Source organism: Tamandua tetradactyla, chromosome 4 (genome assembly GCF_023851605.1).
Source record: "Tamandua tetradactyla isolate mTamTet1 chromosome 4, mTamTet1.pri, whole genome shotgun sequence".
NCBI lineage: Eukaryota > Metazoa > Chordata > Mammalia > Pilosa > Myrmecophagidae > Tamandua > Tamandua tetradactyla.
The window spans coordinates 19,270,850-19,285,064 of NC_135330.1; the positions used below are offsets into that span (position 1 = coordinate 19,270,850).

The 14,215-nt window shown below is 38.6% G+C and overlaps 1 protein-coding gene across 2 annotated transcripts in view; it reads left to right on the forward strand.

Annotated features, from left to right (window-relative positions):
• UCK2 (uridine-cytidine kinase 2) overlaps positions 1-14,215 on the forward strand; it is a 149,032-nt gene that overhangs the window by 88,399 nt on the left and 46,418 nt on the right. The window contains exon 9 of one of the 2 annotated variants that reach the window (XM_077156816.1): positions 11,408-11,831. The exons of the other annotated variant lie outside the window; for it this stretch is intronic. Within the exon in view, the coding sequence (XP_077012931.1) occupies positions 11,408-11,466 (59 nt within the window). The 3' untranslated portion in view covers positions 11,467-11,831. Of the gene's footprint in view, positions 1-11,407; positions 11,832-14,215 lie in introns of those variants that run through there. 2 annotated transcript variants of the gene reach the window in all.

Consider the following 14,215-nt stretch of genomic DNA (forward strand, 5'->3'; position numbering starts at 1 on the left):
TGACTTATTTTCAGTCAGCATTATGTCCTCAAGTTTCATCCACATTGTCATATGTTTCAGGACATCATTTTGTCTAAATGCTGCATAATATTCCATCATATATATATATACACCACATTTTGTTTATCCACTTGTCTGTTGATGGGCATCTGGATTGTTTCCATCTCTTAGTAGTTGTGAATAGTACCGCTATGAACATCCGTGTGCAAATGTATCACTGCCTCAACTCTTCTGGGTATATACCAAGTATTGGTATTGCCAGGTCATCAGGCAACTCAATATTTGGTTTTCTGAGGAATTGCCAAACTGACTTCCACAGCTGCTGAACCGTTTTACATTCCCACCAATAGTGAATGAGTGTTCCAATTTCTCTGCATCCTCTCCAACATTTATAGTTTCCTGTTTGTTTAATAGCAGCCATTCTTATAGGTGTGAGATGATATTATTGTTTTAATTTGCATTTTCCTTATAGCCAATGAAAATGAGCAGCTTTTCATGTGTTTTTAAGCCATCTGTATTTGCTTTTCAGAAAAGTTCCTATTCATTTCCTCTGCCCATTTAATTGGGTTGCTTGTTCTTTTGTTATTGAGCTGTATAATTTCTTTATGTACACAGGATATCAAGCTTTTATCAGATATGTGGTTTCCAAATATTTTTTTCTGTTGAGTTGGCTGCCTCTTCACCTTTTTAACAAAGTCCTTTGAGGCATAGAAGCTCCTGACCTTAGGGAGTTCCCATTTGTCTATTTTTTCTTCCACAGCTTGTGCTTTAGGTGTAAAGTTTAAGATGCTACCTCCTATTACTGGATCTGAAAGATGTTCCCCTATATTTTTATCTAGAAGTTTTATGGTACTGGCTCTTACATTTAGGTCTTTGAGTCATTTTGAATTAATTTTTTTCATAGTGTGCAAGGTAGGGGTCCTCTTTCATTCTTTTGGTTATTTAAATCCAGTTCTCCCATGTCCGTTTATTGAAAAGACTATTCTGTCCCAGTTCAGTGGATTTGGGGGCCTTATTGAAGATCAAATGTACATAAATTTGGTGGTCAATCTCTGCACTCTCAAGTCTATGCCACTAGCCATCCTTCTGTCTTTGTGCCAGTACCATGCTGTTTTGTCCACTGGGGCTTTATAGTAAGCTTTAAAGACAAGAAGTGATAGATCTCCCAGTTCACTTTTCTTTTTAAGGATATCTTTAGCTATTCAAGGTCTCTTTCCCTTCCATATAAATTTGATAACCAGTTTTTCCAAGTCTTCAAAGTAGGTTGTTGGGATTTTTATTGGTATTGCTTTGAATTTGTAGATCAGTTTGGGTAGGATTGACATCTTGATGATATTCAACCCTCCTGTCCATGAACATGGTATATCTTTCCTTCTATTTAGGGCATTTTAAATTTCTTTTAGCAATTTTTTTGGTAATTACCCTTTATTTCTTAAATATATTTATTTAAGAAATGTTTTTATTTAAATATCTTTATTTCTTAAATATCTTTTTTTCATGAGTGTCTTCAGTCAATTGCCTATTGTCTTTTCCTTTCAACCTGGAAAATTCTCTTTAGCATTTCTTGTAGGGCTCATCTAGTGGTGATAATCTCCTTCATCTTTTATCTGGGAATGTCTTAATCTTTCTCAAAATTTTTTTCTTTTTTCTTTTTATTTGCTTCTCCAGTGATTCACTTCAGCAGATATTAACAATTTTATAATTCATGAAAGCTCAAATAAAGGACACTATCCATGAAACAGAATAATTCTTTATCGGCAACAAGGATGTGTGTATTATCTTACAGATTTTATGGCCATACAGTATGTAATGTAATGAAGTAAAGATGGTAATAATCAAATGCCTAGAGAAAATGCTAATATGCATTTAATCACACAGCATGAAGCCGTTTGTCACTACAGTTGAATGCATGTATACATAAAATACATGTGTCACGTCCTTATTGTTATACCATCACAGAATCAATTTCATACAATAACATTTGGTAGGCTTTGACATTAGCTAAAACATTCAAAGAGTATCAACAGTTATCAGCAACAGCTTTAAAATATGAGACAATTTGATTTTTTAGTAGTTAAAAGATTTTTTTCTAAAACATTCTTTGTTAAGGAGCTATAACTTCCAAGTTTCTGTTCTTTTTTTTTTCTTAACTTCCCTATAAGTTGGTTTCATCATATTGCCTTTTATTCTTAGGAATTCTCTTATGAATTGAGCTGAATAACAGATCAATCTTATATGCATATATCTTTCATAAATAATTATTAATATAGTGTTTAAGTATAAAGTATGGATTACATTGCAAAAAGTGAACCCATGTGAGTAAAACTGTATTTATTATACAGTAGCTGGTGTATGTGTAGTTGAAAAAGATTGAGAAAAAATTACCAAACATGATCTAAAAATGTAAAAGCACTCTTTGACCTTGGATGCTACAAATTCATTGGGAACCTCTTTAACTCCCATCAAGACTCCTTTTAATCTAATAGTATTATAAATATACATTCCTTAGTATTTCATAAATATTACATTTCTGAACCCCTTCTAAAAGCGAAGGCTCACAGGGTCTTTTATGTCCCATGTGTCCCATTTTATGTCTCTTATGTCCCATAGTGCCAGACTGGAACTGATTACATTGTGTACTTATATTCCATCTTGTTTTAGCAACCTCTCTCATTTTGAAAGGCAATATAGCTGGATATAGATTTCTTGGCTGGCAATCTTTGGCTTTCAGCACTTTAAATATATCATCCTACTGTCTTCGTGCCTCCATGGTTTCAGATGAGAAATTGACACTTAATCTTATTGAGGCTCTCTTGCATTTGACTTGTTTCTTCTATCTTGTGGCTCTCAGAATTTTTTCTTTATCTTTGGCATTTGGGTATTGATTGTGATATGCTATGGTGTGGGTCTATTTGGGTTTTTCTTGTTTGGAGTTTATTGAGCATCTTTGGTACCCAAAGTTCCAGGGAGATACCAGGTTATACATATATAGCAACATCTCAGAATTTAGCAATAATACAAAGCTCGGGAATAAATGTGTCTGCTTATAATCTAGGCCTTAATTTTCTTATCGTATTCTCTAAAAAAGACCATACAATATTTGTCCTTTTGTTTCTGGCTTCTTTTGTACAACATAATGTCCTCAAGCTTCATTTACCTCATTGCTTGCCTCATGACTTCTTTCCTTTCTGTAGCTGCACAATATTCCATCATATGTTTTCACCACAGTTCACCTTTCTGCTTCTCAGAAAGCAGAAGCAGAAGGAGAAGGAGAAGCATGTTTCTGCTTCAGCCACTTCCATCCATTGGATATTATAGATAACTCAATGGTTTCTAATGTTTTAATTTTCTCCTTTGCCTGGGCCATTACATATTACCTTGTTGAAACCTGGACATTTTGATATTTTCATATCTTAGTGGAATTTAGATAAGAGGCATCTGTTCCTTAAGTTTCTATCCAGCAAATGTTTTTTTTTTTTTTTTAACATTTTTTTATTGTGAAAAATAACATATATGCGAACAATAAATTTCCAAGTACATTTTTTTTGCCAGGGCAGGCACTGGGAGCAAACCTGGGTCTCCGGCATGGCAAGCGAGAACTCTGCCTGCTGAGCCACCATGGCTCTCCAAGTACATTTTAACAAGTAGTTATTCAACAGGTTTTAAAGTTTGGTATGGGTTACAGTTCCATGATTTTTCATTTTTTTCTTCTAGCTGCTCCAAGATACTGGAAACCAGAAGAAAGATCAATATATTGATTCAGTAGCCATATCGATTTGTTAAATCCTATCTTCTGTATTACACTCTTCCTTCTTTCTTTTTTCTTTTTTGTGAAAAATAACATATATACAAAAAAGCATTAAATTTCAAAGTACATTGCAATGATTAGTTGTAGAACAGATTTCAGAGTTTGGTATGGGTTACAATTCCACAATTTTAGCTTTTTATTTCTAGCTGCTCTAAGGTCCTGGAGCAGTATACTGATTCAGTATTCATACTCATTCGTTAAACCTGACCTTCTCAGTATAACTCCATCATCACCTTTAATCATTCACTTTTTAGGGGTTTTTGGGCTATGCTCATTCTAACTTTTTCATGTTGGAAGGGGCTGTTGACAATATGGGATAGGGGAATGGAACTAGTTGATGTTCTGGAGAGGCTGGTCCCTCTGCATTTCAGGACTTATCTGGTCCAGGAACCCATCTGGAGGTTGTAGGTTTCTGAAAAGTTACCCTAGTGACTGGAACCTTTGTAGAATCTTATGTAATTGATAAGAAATGGTTTTGGTTGGGGTTTGGCAAGTTATGATAGTAGCAGTGTCTAACTGAAGCTTGCATAAGAATGACTTCCAGAGTAGCCTCCTGACTCTATTTGAACTCTCTCAGCCACTGATACCTTATTTGTTATACTTCTTTTCCCCCTTTTGGTCAGGACGGCATTGTTGATCCCATGGTGCCAGGGCCAGGCTCGTTCGTGGGGATCATATCCCACAGCACCAGGGAGACTTTCATCCCTGGATGTCATGTCCCACGTAGGGGGGAGGGCAGTGGTTTCACTTGCAGAGTTGGGCTTAGAGAGAGAGAGAGAGAGAGGCCACCCCGAGAAACAAAAGAGGTCTGCCAGAGGTGACTCTTAGGCATACCTATAGGTATGCTAAGCTTCTCCGCTACATACTTAAGCTTCACAAAGAGCTCCAAGATTCCAGCAAGAGTTTTGATAGAGCTTTCCTTGAGTGCCAGGAGCTAACCAAAAAGAAAAAAAAAGGAAAACGCGTTTCCTAATCTTTGCAATTGGCCTGTGCAAGTGCTCTGTTGCAGGTCTTATCCATGCAAAGAGTTTAGAGAATAGCTCCAGGCCAAAACTTAGGGGCCTCCCTGATTCTTTCTGTGGTTACTTCTTATCTTTGACATGCACTTGTGTCCCTAGGAATTCCCCTGTGTACATGTTTCTGAGTGTAGCCTCTTCTCTAGTAAATGGTTTCCTAATGGTCTCAGGTACTGCACTGTATGTCTTATAGCCAGCAATCCCTTGCCCCAGGCAACATGACTCAATTGCTCATCCATGGCATTTTCTAGGAGAGCTCTTTGAACTGACTTCCACCCACATGGCAAGTTCTGGGATGGTGAGTCTCTCAAGCTATTACCAGGCAGACTGGGTCAGATGTTCATGCTGCCAGTAGGTGCACTGGGTTACTCTGCTCCCTCCTGAACCAGGACTAGGGGTCTGCATTGGGCATGCTAGAGCAGAGCTGGTGAGGGTGGAAAAGAGGTCAGTCTCCACGAGATCCTACTGCATTAAAGTAGTCTTTTTCTTCATTTGGTGGTTGCCCTATTACTACTCTCATATTTAACTGTTTTCTGGAGCTTTGAGAAAGATGTTTCTGCCAGTTCTTGCTGGTTGTTCAAAGCTTCTATGGGTTGGTGGAGCCCTGAAGCATCTCACTGTGCCACCTTGATTAAGTTGAGGCTTCTTGATTGTCCTTAGAAGTGCTATAGATTTTGGTTTTATATCTATGATCAATTCTGAGGTCATTATTTTACATATAATATCCAGTTATTCCAGGGCCATTATTGAGAAGACTTTTTTCTCCACTGAATTGCTTTGCACCTTTGTAAAGTATCATTTGTCTATATGTGTACATCTGTTTCTCGACTCTGTTCCATTGATCTGTTTGTTTATCTTGATGTCAAAATAATTTTATACTGTCTTAATTATTGTAGCTTTATAATCAGGTAGGGTTAGCTTTCCAACTTTGTTTTTCTTTTTAAAAATTATTTAGGCTATTTTAGGTCCTTACATTTCAATATGAATTTTGGAATCAGCTGGTCAATTTTTACAATAAAAATCTAAAGGTACTTTACTTGGGAGGGTATTGATCAATTTGGGGAGAATTGACAATATTGTGTCTTTTGGTCTATGATCAAGGTATGGCTTTCCATTTATCTTGGTCATCTTTAATTTCTCTCAGCAATGTTTTATAGTTCTACAGCATACAGGTCTTATACATCTTTTATTAGACTTATTAGAACATTTGTTCCTAGTATTTCCTATTTTGGAAGTTACTGTAAACAGTATTTTTTTTTTTTAAATTACAGCCTCCAATTGTTTGTTGTTAGTAGATAAAACCCTCCCCCCCCCCCGCCTTTTTTTGGTATGTTGTCTTATTTCCTGAAACCTTGCTAAACTTGCTTATTTTTGTTAATATTATTTCAGGATTGATTACAGATAAAACATTGATTTAATTGATAATGTTTAACCAGAGATTCTTGAGAGTTCTCTATTCACATGTATCACCTCTAGTGGTTTGGAAATTTTACTTTAGATTTTTCTTATTTTAATGGTTATCTTCTACAGTTAGCATGCAAAATGTGAAGTTAGCTAACATCTCTACCCTCTTCCCCAAACAATGAAATCTTTATAAAGCTTTACCTCAGATCACCCTATCCATCTTACATCTTAGGGTTGCTATGTATTTTAGTTCCAACTTGCTTTTATATCCCCTAAATTAGTTATAATTATTCATTTATTATTTATTATAAATTTATTATTTTATAATAAACCATTTATTATTATGGTCAATTCTCACTTAGATTTATCCGATATTTGCCAATGACTTTGCTCACCATTTCATCCTTTTTCCTTCTGGATTAACTTTTATTCTTTAAATATATACTTTAGTGATTCTTTCACTAACTCTTTGTTGGAAAATATTTTAATTTCATCTTCACTCTTGAATGATAATTTAGCTTTGTACTTTCTCTCAACATTTTGAACATATTGTATTGTCTTCTTTGTTTTTAAGACTTCGCATTGTCTTTGATGTCCCACAGCTTGCTGTTACAAGAAAACCAAGTTTAGCTTTCACACAAGATGGCGCAGGAAAGGGCTACAGAATAACTCAAAGTGGTTTTGCAGGCAGGCAAGGAAAGCACCTCTGACAGAAGCCTTGAATTGGCATGAAATAGATAGAAACAAAGTTTCAATAAGTAATGGCCAGGGTCCTTGAAATGTAAAGTATAATCAAAAGCAGGAAGCTTCTGCAGGAAATTTGAATTAGTTAGACTGTCCGGATAGACTGTAACTTCCGGAGTATCCAATCAGTGGAGAAACAGGGGAGGGGCCTGTGTGCTAAGCTTAGGGAAAAAAAACCTGTGGCATTCTGTTGTGTGGCATGCCTGCCACCATTTTTCAAGTGGGCACCCATTCTTGCAAGACTGTGAATAATTTTTCTTCCCCACAATCAGGTGAGTGCTTACTCTCTTTCAAATGCAGTGTCCTTTCAAACACTATGAAGTGTTGAGATGTGGATTTTTGTGTCTGTGTATACTGTATGATGGGAGTCACATTTCATTTTTTTCCATGTGATTATCCCGTTATTGCAGCATCATTTGTTGACTCCTCCACCTGCCCCCCACCCCCCCTTGGGAAGTGCACAGGCTGGGAATCGAACCTGGGTCACCTGCATGGCAGGTGAGAATTCTACCGTTGAACTACCCTTGCACCCCTGGATTTGGTTTTATTTACCTTACTTAGACTATATGCTTCCTGATAGGTAAGAGCTGTGTATTTCATCAGTTCTAGAAAATTCGTAGTTATCGTTTCTAAGATTACCTCTTCCCTTTCTTTCTATTTTCTCTCTAAATTGCAGTTACATGTATGTAGAGCCCTTCATTCTTTTCTTTAAGTCTCTTCCTCTTTTATTTAATCTTTTTATCTCTCAAGGCTACATATTTAACAAAGCTCCTCAGATCTGTTTTCAATTCAATTATTTTCTCTTCAACCATATTTTAATCTGTTAGTTAATTTATCCACTGAGTTTTTAATTTCATTGATTGTATTTTTAGCTTTTTGAAGACTATTTTATTTTCAAATTTTATTTTCCCAAATCTGCTTGTTGATTTTCTACAGTGTCTTATTCTTAGGTTTTCAATTCCTGTTTCAATCAATATTCCTATAATATTTCCTTGTTTTCTTTTGTGCTCAGCTATACATTAATTAGGATATTTGTTGAATTTAATCTGGAGTTTCTAGGTATTTTGTAGTAGGATGGTTTTCTGGTCATTTGAGTAACAAGAATAAAACAAACCGAAGTATCCTATTGGTTTTTATCAAACTTTTACTATAGGGAAATTCTCCTTTGTCTAAAAGGTCCAATGTTACTTGGAACTCTAAAATTTATATTGTTCTAGGTACGTGAAGTGTACCAGGCTGTCTGGGGCCATGGAGTATTGTCACTTCAAATCAAACTGTAGGTCCTTTATGTTCAAGAAGTATAAAATATGCATTTCCTATATCTTCATGTATTAATATTTATTCACATAATTGATGCCTGATAAATAGTTAACTGATTTCCTTATTTGATTTTTCTTGGAGCCATGCAATGTGCTAACATGAGTTGCATATATATATATGTATATTTTAAAAATTATTTTTATTGAGGTGTGTTCACGCACATACAGTCTATGTAAAGTATACAATACTGGCTAACAATATCATCACATAGTTGTGTGTTCATCACTATGATCAGTTTTAGACCATTTACATCACTCCAGAAAAAGAAATAAAAAGAAAAACTCATATATTCCATACCCCTTACCCCTTCCTCTCATTGACCATTAGTATTTCAATCTATCCAATTTATTTTTACCCCTTATTCCCTCCCTGTTATGTATTTATTTTTGTCCTTATTATTATTATTATTGCATGGGCAGGCACCGGGGAATCGAACCCAGGACTCCGGCATGGCAGGCAAGAATTCTGCCACTGAGCTACTGTCGCACTGCCCTGTGCTTATTCTTTTTACTCATCTGCCATATCCTGGATAAAGGGAGCATCAGACACAACGTTTTCACAATCACGTGGTCACATTGTAAAAGCTGTCTAGTTACACAGTAGTCTTCAAGAATCAAGGCTACTAGAACACAGTAAAGCAGTTTCAGGTACTTCCCTCCAGCCACTCCAATATACCATTAACTAAATATCTATATAATACATAAGAATAACCTCCAGGGTAACCTCTCAACTCTGTTTGAAGTCTCTCAGTCACTGAAACTTTATTTTGTCTCATTTCTCTCTTCCCTCTTTTGGTTAAGAAGGCTTTCTCAGTCCCGTGATGCTGGGTCCAGGCTCATCCCGGGATGTCCCATGTTTCCAGGGCGATTTACATTCCTGGGAATCATGTCCCAGTAGTGGGAGGGGGGAGGGCAGTGAGTTCACCTGCCCAGTTACCTTAGAGAGAGAGGCCACATCTGAACAATAAGAGGTTCTCTGCGGGTGACTCTTAGGCATAATTAAAAGTAGGCTTAGCCTTGATAAATCCCAGAAAGATTTGAATAGTGAATAAAAAAGTATTTGCAAAGTCCCCTTGGGGGAATGGTGAGAAAGGGAGAAAATTCAACTTCCCCAAGTGAAGAATTCTTGATATTCTCACAAGCAGCGGGGACAACCAAAGCAATAGGCTGAGCCCCCAATCTTGGGGTTTGTTCATATGAAACTTTACCCCACAAAGGATAGACTAAGTCTATTTAAAATTAGGCCTAAGAGTCACCCCTAAGAGAACTTTTGTTGCTCAAATGTGACCTCTCTCTCTCAGCCAACATGACAAGCAAACTCAATGCCCTACCCCTCTCTACATGGGACATGACTCCCAGGGGTGTGGACCTTTCCAGCAATGTGGGACAGAAATCCTAGAATGAGCTGGAACTCAGCATCAAGGGATCAAGAAAACCTTCTTGACCTAAAGGGGGAAGAGAGAAATGAGACAAAATAAAGTGTCAATGGCTGAGAGATTCCAGAGTCGAGAGGTTATCCTGGAGGTTATTCTTACGCATTAAATAGATATCACCTTTTTAGTTAAGGCCTAACAGAGGCTGGAGGGAACTGCCTGAAAATATAGAGCTGTGTCCTAGTAGCCATGTTTCTTGAATGAATGTATAATGATATAGCTTTTGCAATGTGACAGTGTGATTATGAAAACCTTGTGTCTGATGCTTCTTTTATCTACCTTATGGACAGATGAGTAAAACATATTGATTAAAAATAAATAAATAATAGGGGGAACAAATGTTAAAATAAATTTAGTAGATTGAAATCTAGTGATCAATGAAAGGGAGGGGTAAGGGATATGGTATGTACGAATTTTTTTCTGTTTTTTTATTTCTTTTTCTGGATTGATGCAAATGTTCTAAGAAATGATCACGATGATGAATATACAACTATGATGAAAAAAGAATCTTCATATTGTATGTTGATTGGTTTTATTAATAAAAATTTTAAAAAAGAAAAAAAAAGTAGGCTTAGCTTCTCCTTTGCAGGAATGTTTCATAGGGGCAAACCTCTAGATCAAGGGCTCAGCCTATTGATTTGATTGTCCCCACTGCTTGCGAGAATATCAGGAATTCCCCACATAGGGAACCTTAATATTTCCTCCTTTCCTCCCCTAGAACCCCAAGGGGACTTTTGAAAATACTTTTTTTATTCTCTGCCCAAATTACTCTGAGATGTATTGGGGCATCACATTAACCTGTACAAACCAGCAAGATCTCACACCCTATTTAAGATTCCATGTACTTAAGTTGTATCAAGTAAACTGACCATGCAAGTTAAATTAGATAATGTACTACTCAAAATATAAATTTTACGCCAAATAAACATGTACATATATTTTTAAAGCGTTTCATGATATCTGTGCCTGAGATGTCGTTGACCAGAAGGGTGCACCGTGGTCTAGGTACTGGCCACTAGACATTAGACCTAGCTTGGGAAACTCAGCCCCTTAAGTGGGCTGTTTTCTTACAACTGGCCAGTAGATGGCAGGAGTGAGCCGCAGTTCAGTCAAGTCCCGCGTTAACCTTCAGAACAGCTGGAGGACAGTCACTTCAAAAACATCGAACACCTACCCTGTGCCAAGTACTGTGTCAATCCCTCCCCCCCATAAATGGACCTCATAAATAGCCAGTGGCTTCTCATGTACAGATGTAATTTCATACAAGCCAGAAGGACTAAAAGGTCCATTTCCAGTTTCTAGACCGAGGGCGCCCCAGTTAGGAGGACCTGTGGATGGCGTCTTTCCCGAAGAGCTGAGATCGGTCCGCCTGTAAGAAGGAAACCTCCAGGGTCTGTGTCTCCCGCCCTTTCCGTGAAGCGGACGATGCTTGGTGCGGTTGTTTCTGGGCTCGCATTGTCATCAGACTTTCCTCCTGCAAGCCCCCTGGGCCTGGTTTTGCAGTTGACGACCTTCATAGCTCTGGATTAACCTCTCTCCAAGACTTAATTCCTTCATTTAAGGTTGCTGTGCCTATCCTTATCACTTTATAGGGTCAGAGAAGGGTTAAAGTGCTTGGAGAACTCAGAAGTCCCATATATATATGTGAGATATTAAAATATTTGTTAATATGATTTTCACTAGAATTTCCTCAGAGCCCAGGAATGTTGGGTCCAGCATGTGTACGCGTTGAATCTGTTTGAATATAAACCCTTCCAGAAGAGGAGCCCACCCCTGGTTAATGCACACCGGGCTGGTTGAGACACACCAGGAAAACTGAGCCCAGCAAACAGCAGCGTCATTAAAGTGCCGGGCGGAGCCTCGTGACCTGACACTTCCTGGGGGTAATTCCTCCTGGCGTCGGAGAAGGGAAGTCTGTCCTAGCAGGAGCTCCTCGTCTCAGGCCCTGTGCCTGGCATATGCCACATATCCTCTCAGTCCCCACCCTGGGACCTTGAGAAAGAGGCAGTGGATGGAGGGTGAGGTCAGGCTGTATGGGTGGAGTTTGACCCCTGAGACAAGCTCCTGCGGTGACCACCGCTGCCACGTTTCTGGACCAACGTGATAAAGAAACTGAACGGCCGGTGGAAGCTCTTCCTGTCCCCACTCCTGAGGGAGGGGGGCCGAGCCCTCGTCGAGCTGGTATGAGACTTCAGGTGCCTTCGAGTGTCCACGGGAAGAGGGAGAGGAGGACAGACTGGGGAGGTGTCAGTTCACCCTTGCAGCACCGAAGAGCAGCCCAGAGAGATTCTAGGTTTCTTTTCCTTCCCTGACTAGAAAACAATCTGCTTGTTAATATCATCACAACCAGTATTTTAAAAACCTCAGTTACAGAGAGATTTCCATGCAGATATTTTGTAGTGTGTACATGCATTTGGTGGTGGCTGTGTGTGTGTGTGTGTGTGTGTGTGTGTGTGTGTGTGTGTGTGTGTGTGTGTGTGTTGGCCATGTTACATGTCTCCTAAATGCCTCATTCTCCAACACACAAGGGGGTGAGGTGGAAATTCCTCACATTCATCAACCACTTCTCTGATTGGCCTCTGGAGTATGCCTGTCCCTGAAACACATTATTTTGTTTTAATCTCTATTTGAATTCTACCAGGTAGATCGTATTACCCCACTTTACATAAAGGGAACTGAGGTTTAGGAGAGGTTGAGTAAATTATGTCATCAGTAATACATGCAGAAGTTGGAATGTGATCCTCTGTAGTTCTGATGGCAAAGTTAAACTCTTAACTCTTGCACCATGCTTCCTCTGCTGTGTCCTGCTGTCTTAAAGATGGAGTTTTCTCCTCCCATCCTCCCCTGCCTGGATGTCTTTACAAGTGCCTGTTTCCCACTAGCCAGCCCCTGGAATTTACCATCCACCTGACTGGCGATGACTGCCTAGCCTTGGCCTCAGGTTCCTCAAAGGTGTACTCACTGGAGACTTTTGAGTTCATATCTGCTTTTTAAAGGCATCCTTTCAGACTTCTCCAACTCAGGCATTATCAAAACATTCACATTTCATTTTTTGAGACCTATTTTTTAATCGTATGATATAGCATACATACAAAGCAAAGTAAAAGAAAAGCAATAGTTTTCAGAGCACTCTTCAACAAGGAGTTACAGGACAGATTCCAGAGTTTGTCTTGGGCTACCACACCATCATCTCAGATTTTTCCTTCTAATTTCTCCAGAACATTGGAGGCTAGAAGGAATACATATATTTTTATCATCACTTTTGTGTGTGTGTGAAAAATAACATCTATTCTAAAAAACAATAAATTTCAAAGCACAGCACAATTAGTTGTAGAACAGATTTCAGAGTTTGGATGGGCTACAATTCTAAGCTTTTAGGTTTTTACTCCTAGCTACTCTAAGATGCTGGAGACTAAAGGAAATATCAATACAATGATTCAGCAATCATACTCGATTGTTAAACCCTACCTTCTCTGTATAACTCCATCATCACCTTTGATCTTTCTGTCCCATTCTTTAGGGGTATTTGGGTTATGGCCATTCTAAATGTTTTATGTTGGAAGGGGCTGTTAATAATATGAGGTAGGGAAATGGAACTAGCTGATATTCTGGAGAGGCTAGGTTTCAGCACTTATCGGGTCCAGGGACCCATCTGGAGGTTGTAGGTTTCTGGAAAGTTACCCTAGTGCGTGGAACTAGGTAGAATCTTATATATCACCCTAGGTGTTCTTTAGGATTGGCTGGAATGGTTTTGGTTGGGATTTGGCAAGTTATGATAGGTAGCAATGTCAAGCTGAAGCTTCCATAAGAGTGAGCTCCAGAGTAGCTTCTCGACTATTTGAACTCTCCTAGCCACTGATACCTTATTTGTTACACATCTTTTCCTCATTTTGGTCAGGATGGCATTGTTGATCCCACGGTGCCAGGGCCTGACTCATCCCTGGGAGTCGTCTCCCCCACATTTCATTTCAGTTGTCTGTGTGGCTTGGCCTAAGTCTCCCTAAAGGCGGCTCCTATCAAAACTCACAATGGCTTTGTGGCAGAAGGCTGCTACTTTGGAAAGGAATAACCTATTAAGTTATTTCCAGCCAAAACCACTCTAGGCAAGATTTTCAGGTATGAAGACTGGAACCTTGATGGATGCTGCCTGAGAAAATCAGGGGTTGGTTTATGTCCTGAGTGAAAGGACACAGGAAAAAGAAGATCTGCAGAGAGGAGAAAGGCCAGCAAAAGTCTGAACCATGGAATTCTGTTTTGAAGAGTTGGCTAAAATATTAAGATTGAGAGGTGGGCAGTAAATGGATTGGAACTTCTGTAACTTAGGGCTTCAGAGGAACCCAAGCTAATGACTTTCTCAGCAAAGTATGTGCTTATTTTTTGTTTTTGTGTCAGACAGAACATAGGCCGTGGTGGGGTTAAGGGATCGGTAGGGGGCAAGTCTTATTATCCAGTTGACAAACTGGAGTCTTTATATTTATATTATAGAGTTTT